Consider the following 12,411-nt stretch of genomic DNA (forward strand, 5'->3'; position numbering starts at 1 on the left):
ATCTTATCCTCGCTACTCTGTGTATATGCGTGTCGCATGATTCAGGTCTGTAACAGGTAGAAGGCTTGCTCAGACTGTCAGAGCAGCACAGAATGTTTTGCTTTCATTCATACACCAGAATAGCTCGTTTTTAATTTGTATTAGTTTTGAGGAAAGTTTTGCTCTATCTAATTTTTCAAGCTAACGTGGAGGAAAATGGGTTAACATCTGGAGTCCTCTCCCTTGTTTTTATAGAGCTTAGTCATCCAGGCTCTACCAGCTCACGTGAGATGGAGGGGCCACCTTGATCGCTGACAAAGCTGTAGCGTCAGTCCTTGAAGGAATATGAAACACTGTGACTTAAAAAAAAAATAAACTTTGCATGAAGCAGCTCCTCAACTACCCATCCTGTTCTCAGCAGCTTTAAGTTGCTCTAATAATTAAATTGCATTATATCTGGATGCACAAGTCCAGGTTACCGTCATCTTTCCCAGGTGTACATGGGAGACATAGCTTTTTTTTTTTTTTCCTGTTTGTTTATGGATGACTGTGATGCATCCATCTGTTAATTGAAACTGTGAGTTTTAAAATTATGAAACGGCTCAGATTGGCAAAGCTAAAATTGCTTTGCTTCTTGGGTGAGTGAATTCCAGTCATCAGCTTTATAGACAAACTGTAAAAAGCGCAAGATACCTAGGAAGGGAGCGAGGTAGCCCGGTAGTGAGAGTGAGGGCTGCACTTAGACCAGCAGGCTCTCCTTGGTCACGTGCTCACCTGGCAGTGTGAGCAGAGACTGGGGGGTAAGGGCACTCAATCCACGTTACGCTAGTGCGAGTATTAATCCTCATTAATCTCTACCTTCTATCTGGCCTGTCCTTGTTTGTTTTTCTAAACCACAACTGGTTTTCTTTGAGCTGTGTCTGTTTTATAATTATTTGAGTTCTACGTAAGGATCTGTGCTAAGAGTTAATGCAGGATGGCTCTTAATGCCAAATTCAGCTTCCTGCTTGGTGTGTGTGAACGAAGTTTTATTGGACTATAGCCACACCTATTTTATGAAGTGTGTGTGTGTGTGTGTGGCTGCTTTGCCACTGCTGTTGCAGAGTTGAATAGCTGTGACAGTCACAGCAGAGAGCAAAAGACGTCTACTCTCCGGCCCTGCGTGGGGAGGTCCGATGCCCCCTGGTCCGTGCCAGCGAAAGCTGTACCTGAAGCTGAGTCCCACCAGCAGATCGGCCGGTGTTCACGGAGCACTTCCAGCTGGTCAGATACACTGCGTGTACCACGCCGTCGCTCACAGGAGCCTTGGGCAAAACCGGAAGCATAACATCGTGTACCGCAGCGTGATGTGACATATGAAGACTTGATTCATGAGCCATGCAAAATTATCTGCTTAAACATAGGCCTGCTATAGGCTTCTTGACTTTCCGAGTCCTGCCTTGGCAGGGCCAGGCGAGATGATCCCGGGGCTGAACATTCCCTGCCCCTGGTTACAGAGGAAGGCGTACACCATAGAGATTTGGTGATCGGATCGGGACTGTGTGTGAGAAGGGCAGTTATAGAAGAGGGCAGCTCGGTTACCGTGGAAGGATGGACAAAGACTCGGAAATGGAAGGCAGTGTGGTAGAGAGGGGACGGGACAAATTACAAAGTGCGGGAATGTGTAACCAGGGGTTGTGTCATGTGATGCCCTCATTTCCACCACGTTATTGGTGTAGACTTCTGTACAAAGGTCAAAAACATCGGCATAGTAATGGCTACCAGCACCATGCACCAGTCACTCTTTTAAGTTCTTAAAACTTACGAATTCTATTAACTCTTTTTTTTTTTTTTTTTAATTTTTGACAGGCAGAGTGGACAGTGAGAGAGAGACAGAGAGAAAGGTCTTCCTTTTGCCGTTGGTTCACCCTCCAATGGCCGCCGCGGTAGCGCGCTGCGGCCGGCGCACCGCGCTGTTCCGATGGCAGGAGCCAGGTGCTTATCCTGGTCTCCCATGGGGTGCAGAGCCCAAGCACTTGGGCCATCCTCCACTGCACTCCCTGGCCACAGCAGAGAGCTGGCCTGGAAGAGGGGCAACCGGGACAGGATCGGTGCCCCGACCGGGACTAGAACCCGGTGTGCCGGCGCCGCAAGGCGGAGGATTAGCCTGTTGAGCCACGGCGCCGGCCTCTATTAACTCTTTTTTAAAAAAGATTTATTTATTTGAAAGGCAGAGTTACAAAGAGAGAGGGAGAGACAGAAAGAGAAAGATCTTCCATCCACTAGTTCACTCCCCAAGTGGCTATAACAGCTAGCGCTGGGTCAGGCTGAAGCCAGGAGTCAGGAGCTTATTCTGGGTCTCCCAGGAAGGGAGCTGAAGCCAAAGCACTTGGGTTACCCTCCGCTGCCTCCCAGGCCATTAGCAGGGAGCTGGATCAGAAGTGGAGTAGCCAGGACACAAACCAGTGCCCACATGGGATGCTGGGGCCCCAGGTGGTGGCTTTACTAATTGGCTAATATGCCTGAGGAGTCAGCAGAAGATGGCCCAAGTGCTTGGGCCCCTACCACCTTCATGGGAGACCTGGATGGAATTTTTGGCTCTTGGTTTCAGCCTGGCCCAGATCTGACTGTTGTGGCTATTTGGGGACTGAACCAGCAGATAGACAATCTCTGTCTCTCTCCCACTCTCTCCCTCTCTTTTTGTCACTCTGCTTTTCACATGACTAAATAAATCTTTTTTTAAAAAATCACAACTGTATGGAATAGGTAATATTTTCCTCATTTTGCAGATAAAGAAATGGAGGTTAGTTAAGAGGCTTATACCCAAGTTCACATAGCTAGTAAGTGGGGAAGTCAGGATTCAACCCTAAGCGATTGGCCTACGAAAGCTAAACTCCCAATTGCCGTGCCTCTCATTATGTCCAGGGTGTTTGTGTGGCTCTCCCAACCCAGAATTTGAACTTCACAGGACAGAATTTCTTCTGCTCACTCTGTCCTGGGTCCCACACCCAGTGCTAAGGAACGCATCCGTTCATGAAGGCTGCATTTGAAAAGTGGCTTGTTCACTGATTGCAAGCAGGGCGCTTAACTGCGTATTTAGAATCTTAACTTGCATAATAAGGTACGGAGGATTTGCAGGTACTCATCTGCAGACAGCAAGGCTGCCCCAGTGTAGAAAACAAAATAAATCAGAAGGAGATAGGCCTGCGTGTGTGAACAGTTTCACTTTATTCTCCCATAGCCTGAAGTCTGAGATACAAGAAAAATGACAGGGAAAAGGCAAGGAGGCTCGTGTAGCATCCTCGGTCATTTAGAAAATGGAAGGGTTGTAGCAGCTTCAGCAGCGGCGCTTGTAGGAGACTGGGCGAGTCAGCTTGTTGCAGCCTCCTGAGAGCTGGCAAGGGACTGTCGTGTTCGAGGAAACACTGCTTTTTAGGGGCGGAGAATTAGGTTCAGTCTCATCCAAAGTGTGAAAGATTTTTTAAGTATATTTTAAAAGGATTATGAAAGGGGACCAGCAGGCTTTGGGGCTTATGTTACATTAAACCACTCCTCAAAAATTCTACTTACTGTGGTGGGACAGCCACGTCCCGTGTCACAGTGCCTGGGCTTGAGTCCTGGCTGCACTTGCAATTCCTGCTTCCTGCTAATGCACACTCTGAGAGAGGTGTCAAGTACTTGGGTCCCTGCCGGCCCCGTGGGAGATCCAGACGAGGCTCATGGCGCCTGACTTCCACTTGGCCCAGCCCCCACTGTTGTGGGCATTTGGGGAGTAACCAATGCATGGAAGATCCCTCGCTGTCTTGTCAGTCTCTGTCTCTTTCTCTCTGTCTCTCTGTCTTTTGAGTAAATAAAAATTGATAAAAAAAATAATTAAATGACAAAACTTTTAGTCTGTTTTTTAAGAAGTCCCTAAAACCTTAGTCAATTGTTCAGTTATTGAGGTTTGTTTCTGAGGGTACTTCAAAAAGTTTGTGGAAAAATTAAATTAAGAAGTAATGCACAGAGCCAGTTCTGTCACATAGTGGGCTAAGCCTCCACTTGCAGTGCTGGCATCCCATATGGACACTGGTTCGAGACCTGGTTGCTCCACTTCTGATCCAGCTCTCTGCTATGTGCTATGTCCTGGGAAAGCAGTGGAGGATGGTCCAAGTCCTTGGGCTCCTGCACCCACTTGGGAGACCCAGAAGAAGCTCCTGGCTCCTGGCTTTGGATTAGCAAAGTTCCAGCTGTTGCTGCCATCTGGGGAGTGAACCAGCGGACGTAAGACACCTCTCTCTCTCTGCCTCTGCCTCTCTGTAACTCTACCCTTCAAATAAATAAATAAATCTTGGGGAAAAAAGGTAATGCACATTTTTCACAAACCTTTTGAAGACCCCCTCATAATTATATTTTTAAAAATCAAATGTAGAAGTTTGGCGTTGTTACAAATAATTGAAGTTTTAAAATTGAACAGAAAGCCTCACTCAAGGACGTGTGCTTTGGGATCAGAAGGTCAGTCTCAGTGACTTTCCCTACGTCCTGGAAGTCTGCGTCTGCCCAGTCTCCGATCCTTGGCCGTTGCCTTTCCCTGGAATAGAACATACCGGTTACGCCATCCGCCGCGCTGGCTGTGCTTTCGCGTTGGCAGTGGTGATGACGGAAGGATGCTGAGGTTTCCCGGGCGCTCCAGAGCCACGCGTGTTACGTGGGTTCTTCTCATCTTCACGCAGTCCCCTGAGGTGCACGTGTTATTACTGCTACCTTCATCATACACACGAGAAACCCGGAGGCGGGACCTGGCCTAGCCCACGTCTCAGAACCTGCTGAGTGGCAACAGGGAATCAGGACACCGCTGCTCTTTCTGCTGATGGCAGCCTAGGTTATCTGGATCAGCTTTTTGAGAAGTGCAAGTTAACTCTTTTTTTTTTTTTTCCAAATAACCAGAGAGACAATGGGAGGACTTGGGGTGGAAAGCCCCAGCCAGAGGAAGGCAGTGTCCCAGGAGCACCAGAGCCGCCTATTCCCGAGGGCGCACTCCTGGGGGAGGAGAGGGCCGAGCTCAAGCCCCAGGGCCCCTTTCCTGCTGGCAGCCCATGGAGCTCGGGTCTCCCTGGAAGGATAAAGTGGATCTGGAGCTGCTTCGCCAGCCCCAGTCGCAGGGAGCTGGAAAGCAGGAGAGAAAGTGGGAGAAGTTGAGGTGCAGGCCAGCTCAGCTCAGGTTGGCTCCCTGGGCCTGTGCGTGCCTGACCTGAGTCGGACATGCAGCTCCAGAACTGAGAAGCTGGCTTCAAACAGGCGGCCTCAGAGAATCTCACTACGATTAACTAGCAAGCACGCGAAGAACACTGGACATACAGACAAACGAAAACAGCACGCAGAAGACTGAGCAGGAGCAGTGGGCAGCCGAAACACGCCCACGAGCCGAAGCTCGCAAAGTTTAAAAGCGACACAGTTGGTTTGAAAAAGGCCCAGAGGTGAGCACGGAGCCTGGCGGTAAAGACACCTACATCCTGCGTCCTCCATCGGAGCACCTGGGCCCCGTGCCCAGCTCCGGCTCCTGACTCCAGACTCCAGCTTCCTGCTAATGCAGAGCCAGGGAGGCAGCTGTGAGGGCTCAGGCAACTGGGCTCCTGCCACTCATGGGAGAGCCCTGGTGTGGAAGACCTCTCTCTGGCTTCCAAATAAAATGAAAATAAATACATAGAGGAACTTGAAGCAAACAGGCCAGGGTCTTAGGTTTTATTTTTTAGTTAGTGTTTTTTTTTAATTACACAAAATGGTTGTAGCTGACTGTAGGGTACAGGTGACATCTCCCTACATGTATGTAATGTGTGACCGTCAGATCAGGGCCAGTGTCATCCATTATCTCAAACAGTTGTCAGTTCTTTGTGTTGGGAACATTCAAACGGGCAGGGGTTCCTGCTCCTCCCTGAAATCTCAGTACAGAGGTGCTCCAGATGTGAGTCTGGTGACAGCCGTCGCACAAGGAAGGGAGCCACAGCTTCAGCTTTTTTCAGCTGCAGAGTGTCCGTCACAGACCACCCGTCAGCAGTGTGGCACCTGCTGGTTGCTTTTGTTTTAGTTGGTTTTAAAGGGGAGAAGACAGGACGAGACAGGCCCAAGGATGAGAGCAGTTTTGAATTGCGCAGCCTGAAGCCATGAAACCCAGGCTCCATACATTCACAATGTATTGGGGCCCGTCTCATGCCCAGGTCGGTTTCAGGGGCTTGGACACAGGTCCCCGTCCCTGTTTACCGTATGAATTCTTCCCCATGGACATGTGACGCCCACTGCCTGATTCTGGAATGCTCGCAGTGTCGTGACAGTAATCTAGCTTCGTTAGCTTATTGGAGAGTGATCTCTCCGAGAGGTCGTTGAGGATGTCCTCCTTAAGGAGTTCTCTGGTTTGCCACCTGATGCCCGTGAACCTTACCACTCTTTTCTTTGTCATTGACATTCATTTTTTCTATGCTGTGTTGTCACCTTGTGGTTTGCATTTGTTTCAGCCGTGCAGTGGACAAATGGAATTAATGTCATTGTTGGTCTCACCACAATATGTTGTATGTAGGTTCAGCCTTTATTTGTCTTTTTTTTTTCTATATTCTGTGCAAAGTGCCATGTGCATGTATGGATGACAGCCAGCTGATGGAATAAAGAAATGGGGAGGGAGAGAAAAGACAAGGAGGAGGCAACATTGGTTATTTCTTTAACATTTCTGGAGGATTCTGGGATCTTCACGTTTGCTTGAGGTTCTTGATGGACATTAACAGCAGTGATGTATGGGGAAGTTATATTAGAATACGCCAAAGAACTGGACGTAAATCTTGGTAAAGGAAAAATGGATGTTCTTTGCACTAGTCTTAATCTCCCAGATTTTCCCGTAAGTCTGAAATCTCTTAAAAGTAAACATTTTTAAGCACTATTTTGAAAAGCCCTAATTTCCAGATCCATCTGTCAGGGTGCAAGTAAGTGTGGTAATATTGCAAAATATTGTGTACTTTGTCACTTGCCAGCTCAGGCCACTGCACCTGGAGGGAGAGAACCCAGGCTCAAGCTCCAGTTTCTAAATTTAGTGGAGCATCTTGCCCAAATTCTTTCACCCCTCGGAGCCTCTGTCTTCTGTAAAACAGAGGTGATAAAATCTCCCCCATGGGGCATTTGCGACGACTCCATGAGGTTATGTGTGCCTCCGTGCAGTCCCCACGTAGAACATCAAACACACACATGCGTGTACATACGTGTAAGACTGCCCTGCTGCCCCTCAGGTGGTGTGAGGGTTGGTGTCTTCCCCCCTTTGCTGGGCTCACAGTCAGTGGATGTGTTCTGGAGTGGCGTCCATCAGCTCACAGCCCCCTTCTGTCTTCTTGCAGCCTGAAAGAATTTCAGGGGAGCAGTATGGGATCCACTCTGACGTCTGGAGCTTGGGGATCTCCTTCATGGAGGTATGTTGTCCTCACTGTTCGTAAAGAGACACTTCCGAGTGTGCCGGTGCTAAGGTGGTCAGTCAGGAGGAACACGAAGATTCCAACGGAATATTGCAGACCCCTAGTGGGCTGTGTGTGTCTGCACCCAGAGGTGCCTGGGAAGCCCTTGATTTGATGTCCTCATGTGACTTGTGAACGGACTCTGGGTAGTTCCTAGAGCTCCATGCGTTTCGCCCAGATCACCAATGGAAGGCTTGTTGAACACCCAAGCCCCCTGGCCCCTCCAAGACCAGTGAATTCCAGATGTGTAAGCATCTGCAGTGTGGACGTGTTCCCTTGGTGATCCTTGTACACATTAAACCCGGAGAGCCGTGTTCTGAAAGAGGCATTCCAGAGACATCCTGTGTGACGATAGCCTTGTGTGGAATTCATGTGCGACTTCCCAAGGCAGTGGCTTCAAAAGTGATGGATGTGTATGTTCTGTGTGTTTGCTTAGAAAGAAGAAAGTGACCTGGTTTTGATACGGTCCAAGCACCTGTGCATGCGGGATGGAGGGTGGTCTGACAGGACGGGGTGGGGGAACAGTGTATGTGTTCAGCATGATTTTAATATCTTTACCCTGTGTAGCTGTATTTAGAATGGACTTTCAGTGCGCTAGATACAGCCCCACTAGAACGCCTCTCCAAGGCTGTTACATAAATGACCACTGATTTAGAAGGAAATGCAGGACTTGCTCAAGAAGGAGACCTGGCTCAGTGTGAATTTCAGGGCTGTGGCACCCAGGCCCCAGCAGTGCTTCCAGGATTGTCTTTCACTTGCAGTGACTCAGATAACAGAAGACTTTTTAAAAAATAGAAAGAGTTTGTTAAATAAGATCATAGAGGTGCAATCATGACTTTACCACCTTTTCTTTTAGTCCAGTACTTTCCCTGTGATTTTTGTAATGCATGACTGCCATTGTATTTGGAAGAAAATGTCATCAGGCTCGATGCACCTGCACCACAGAGAGAAAGCAAAAACGAGTGTTCAATGTTTATTAAACCATATTCTTCTGCTTCTTCTTAAATGGGAATCTAAGAAGAACTATAATATTATGCATCAGCTGTGAGGTTAGCAATGATGGGAGACAGATCTCCGAGCTGAGTCTGCCGATGGAACCCTGAAGGGCTGCTGCTGTGAGCCTGCTTGAGGCAAGACTTGGGGTTTGGACTTGCGGGACTCAGGCCTTGCTGGTGCATAATTTCCCTTTACAGATTCCAAATTGTTGGTGGCGTTTGGATTTTAGAGGTGACTAGACACAGCCTAGGACAACTGCGAGGTTAGCGGACAGAGAAACAGGAATCCCAGGCTGGGAATGGGCGGCCTGAGTGCAGGCCCAGCTTTGCTGCTGGTTGTCCAGGCGGCCCTCACTGGGAGGTGCAAAACCACGAGCCCCGAGTCCCTTCCCACGCGAGCACCCTGTGACTGTGCTGCTGGCTCCCCTTCCACACAGCGGTCTGTAGTCACACAGCTGAGACGGTGCTGTGCCCTGGAAGGCGGCAGTGCACAGGCATGGCGACTCCATGAGAGAGCATGCTAATAGCCTGGAGACTCAGAGCACACAGGAGGGCTCCCCCTTTGTCCTTCCACACTCATTTATGGTTTCATGCATTGAGCTCCTCTTTGCCTGCTGTGCGGGCTGTGGTGATGGTGTAACCAAAGGACACCCATGTCTTGGCCTTATGAGTTAGGTTTGGTTGAGGCAAGAGGGGAAACAAAGGGATAAACAAAAGGATACCAGGATGTGTAACTTGTCAGGTGGTGATATTCTGCCTGATGAAAGACTGTTTGAGCAGCGACTTCAGTGCTGTGAAAAAGGGAGCCCCCGGCAATAGCAGGTCCAGGGCACTAAGATGTGCTGTGATGGGCATGTGTCAGAAAAAGCAGAGAGGCCAGGGTGACCAGAGTGGAGTTTGCAAGGGACAAGTGGAAAAAAATAAATTCAGCGAGGTAGCCAGGGCCAGAGCACATACCGCCTTGTAGGCTGTGCTAAGGATTTCCGATGTCACTCAGAGGAAATGAGCTGACATTTTCCAAGGATCACCGAGTGCTCTCTGGAGCACTGGGACGGAGGGGTAGGCGTGAAAGCAGAGATTGAGGTAGGTAGGAGATTAGGCAGATGCCCAATAAGTAGTGTAGCACATGTATATTTATGTATGTTGCATGTTGAATACATGTCTTCCAGTATCTTGCTGGGTACTGAGGATGCAAAGATTAATAAAGAGATTCTATGTGGCATTAGGGAGTGAGATTGCCACAGATATATTTGGGATTTGTTGATAATGTTCATTTTTTAAAAAAGATTTATTCATTTATTTGAAAGGCAGAGATACAGAGAGGGAAAGGCAGAGAGGGTGAGAGGGTGAGAGAGAGAGAGAGAGAAAAAAAAAATCTTCCATGCTGGTTCGCTACTCAAATGGCTGGGCCAGACTGAAGCCAGGAGCCAAGAGCTTCATCTGGGTCTCCCATATGGGTGCAGGGGCCATCCTCTGCTGTTTGCCCAGGAGCATTAGCAGCGAGCTGAATCAGAAGGGGAGCAGCCAGGACTAGGACCAGCACCCATATGGGATGCAGGTGCTGCATGGTGGCTTAACTCGCTATGCCACAGCACTGGCCCTGATCATGTTCGTTTATCCTGGAAGAGAACCTTTGAATAGACTCCGGAAGACTAAAGAAAATAGACTCACTGAATTTGTAAGATTAAGAAGGATTAGGCTGGGACTAGGTTGGAGCTCCTCTGTGTCCATGACGCTTAACAAAAAGCCTTCAAAAAGAGCTGTGAGCTTGCAGCCTCTGTGCCCACTCCAACACACACACACCTAGAACTCAACGACCCATCAGACACACAAGTGACAACATGTAACCAATTATTGGTAGAACAGAAAGTCCCTGGAGAATGGAGTAAGGCCCCAGACATGTGTTATGTGCCAAATTTTTTGAGGTCTAAGATAAAGAAAACCATGTGATAGAGCCGTGGGGTGGGTGTGGAAGGTTTCGAGTCCACAGATACGATGTTGTGGGGGATTCAGCACTGGAGACCACAAGAGAACACCGAGGGTTTGGTTGTGGTTTCTTGCTTTGTTTTTATTCTCCCGGAATATTACCCGGAGGAACTGGGAGCTTAGTCCAAAAGAAGTGTTTGGAGGCCAGGATGCTTTTTCGGCTATCACAGTGTGCTGGGCGGAGAGTGGTAGAGCTTCGTTAAGATCACCCTAGCTGGAGAAGCATCTTCAGGTCGGAGGTGCAGACTGCATTCCAAGAGAGTCAGCACCCTGCAGGTGTTGCTCCTCTTCTCTGCTCGTCGTTAAGAACAAGGTTCCCTCGCCGGTGCAGACGCCGAGGACTCGAGCCCTTGGCTCATGCAGTGACTCCCCGTGGAGCACGTCCCAGGTTGAGCCCCACGAGGGACATCCCAAGCTGTCACATTGGGAAGGAGGGCCCTGAAGCCCAGGGAGTGAGTCTGAGAAGCTCAGAACAGAGCTGGCCTTGGAGCAGGACTTCGCCTGGAGGGAGGTGGCCACTCAGAGGAGGAGGGGAGAAGATGGTGGATCTATCCCGCCGCCGCTCCCCTGCAGCTCTGAGGTGCACCCAGGAAACCCCGACAGAGAGATTCAGCATCAGAGCGGGCAGGGTCTTCCCCAGGGCAGTCTCAGTACCTGTGTGTGTGCGCACCTTGCTCCGGGTGTCATGGGCTGACCTTTTTCCATGGAGTACCTGTGACGAAGGGCGCTGTGGGAAAATGCAGGTGGCTGAGCAGGAGTCAGAGAGACCGAAGCTGGGTGCTGGAGTTCTCTCTCCCCTCCGCCTCTCCCCTAGCCGCTCCTCGCCCAGCTCCATAATCCCACCCCACTGAGGCTCGGCGATGGCAGGACCAGAGGGCTGCCTCGTTTTAAGCTTCTGGAGTAGCAAGGCTCACCCTGTCTGCCTGCATCCTCTGCCCCTTCCCATTTCCCGTGCTGTCCCAGCCCCCACGGGGGGACGTAAGGGGGCCTCTGACTGCACTCTCATAAAAGGTGACACACGGCCACTCACGCACCTCTGCAAAGCCGGTACCTGCAGGCCCCTCTGTGCCACAGCAAACCGTGTTTCCTGTCTTTTATCCAGGGACAGAGCTGGTCCCATCTCCGCTCTGTCCGGCATCCCTGTTTGTGGACTAACGGGGGTCTCTCCAGGGATTTGGTCAGCTATGGGTATGTGTGTTTGGGGTTGGCAGAAGTGAAATGAAGCGGGGAAGAATGAGGTTAATCACTTGAGCGGAGTCCGGCGGTGGGGTGGGGTGGGGTGGGAGGGAGTCCGCCCCTTTCCTGTTGCTGGTGGGTGGTTTGCAGCTCCCGTCCTCTGCCCTGCTCTCCTTCCCCTCCCATGGGTTGCTTCTTGAGCCAGGTGAGGGCCACGGGTACATCTGGAGTTTGTTGACCTCCCCGGGTGGCAGGGAGAAGAACCCGTGTGCAGGTTCAGTGCTTCCTCGCACCTGCGCGACCAGAGTCAGTGTGGAAAGTTGAGAGAGAAAAGAAGCGAGAGCCAGGAAGAAGGGCGCAATTCCTGAGCTGCACAAGCTGGGAGTTCGCCCTGCGCCAGGCAGCTCGCGGCTGATTGAGCGGTTCTGAGCACCGCTCACCCTCGCGGATGCTGTGCAAGACTTCAGGAAGGAACTTCAAAATGAAAATGATTTGGCACCTAATCATACGGGCTCCCTCTTACCAAGTTCGATGGTTTTATTTCATCCTTAAATGAAAGGGCAGAGAGTACCTAAAAGCTTTTAGCGTACTTCTTCATTTTTTTATGGTTTACTTATTTATTTATTTATTTGGAAGGCAGAATGACAGAGAAAGAGGCAGAGACACGAAAGAGAGAGATCTTCCATTTTGTTCACTCTCTAAGTGACTGCAACAGCCAGGGCTGGGCCAGGCCAAAGCCAGGAGCCAGGAGCTCCGTTCTGGTCTCCCACCTGCGTGGCAGGAGCCCAGTGCTTGGGCCATCTTCTGCTGCCTTGCAAGGCATGTTAGGA

General features: G+C 50.0%; 1 protein-coding gene across 10 annotated transcripts in view; it reads left to right on the plus strand.

Annotated features, from left to right (window-relative positions):
* MAP2K5 (mitogen-activated protein kinase kinase 5) overlaps nucleotides 1–12,411 on the plus strand; it is a 272,187-nt gene that overhangs the window by 153,675 nt on the left and 106,101 nt on the right. For 8 of the 10 annotated variants that reach the window (XM_062206201.1, XM_062206200.1, XM_062206203.1 and 5 more), the window contains exon 16: nucleotides 7,311–7,382. The exons of the other annotated variants lie outside the window; for them this stretch is intronic. In XM_062206201.1, coding sequence (XP_062062185.1) covers nucleotides 7,311–7,382 — 72 coding nt within the window. The remainder of the gene's footprint in view (nucleotides 1–7,310; nucleotides 7,383–12,411) is intronic. 10 annotated transcript variants of the gene reach the window in all.

Source organism: Lepus europaeus, chromosome 11 (genome assembly GCF_033115175.1).
Source record: "Lepus europaeus isolate LE1 chromosome 11, mLepTim1.pri, whole genome shotgun sequence".
Taxonomy (NCBI): Eukaryota; Metazoa; Chordata; class Mammalia; order Lagomorpha; family Leporidae; genus Lepus; species Lepus europaeus.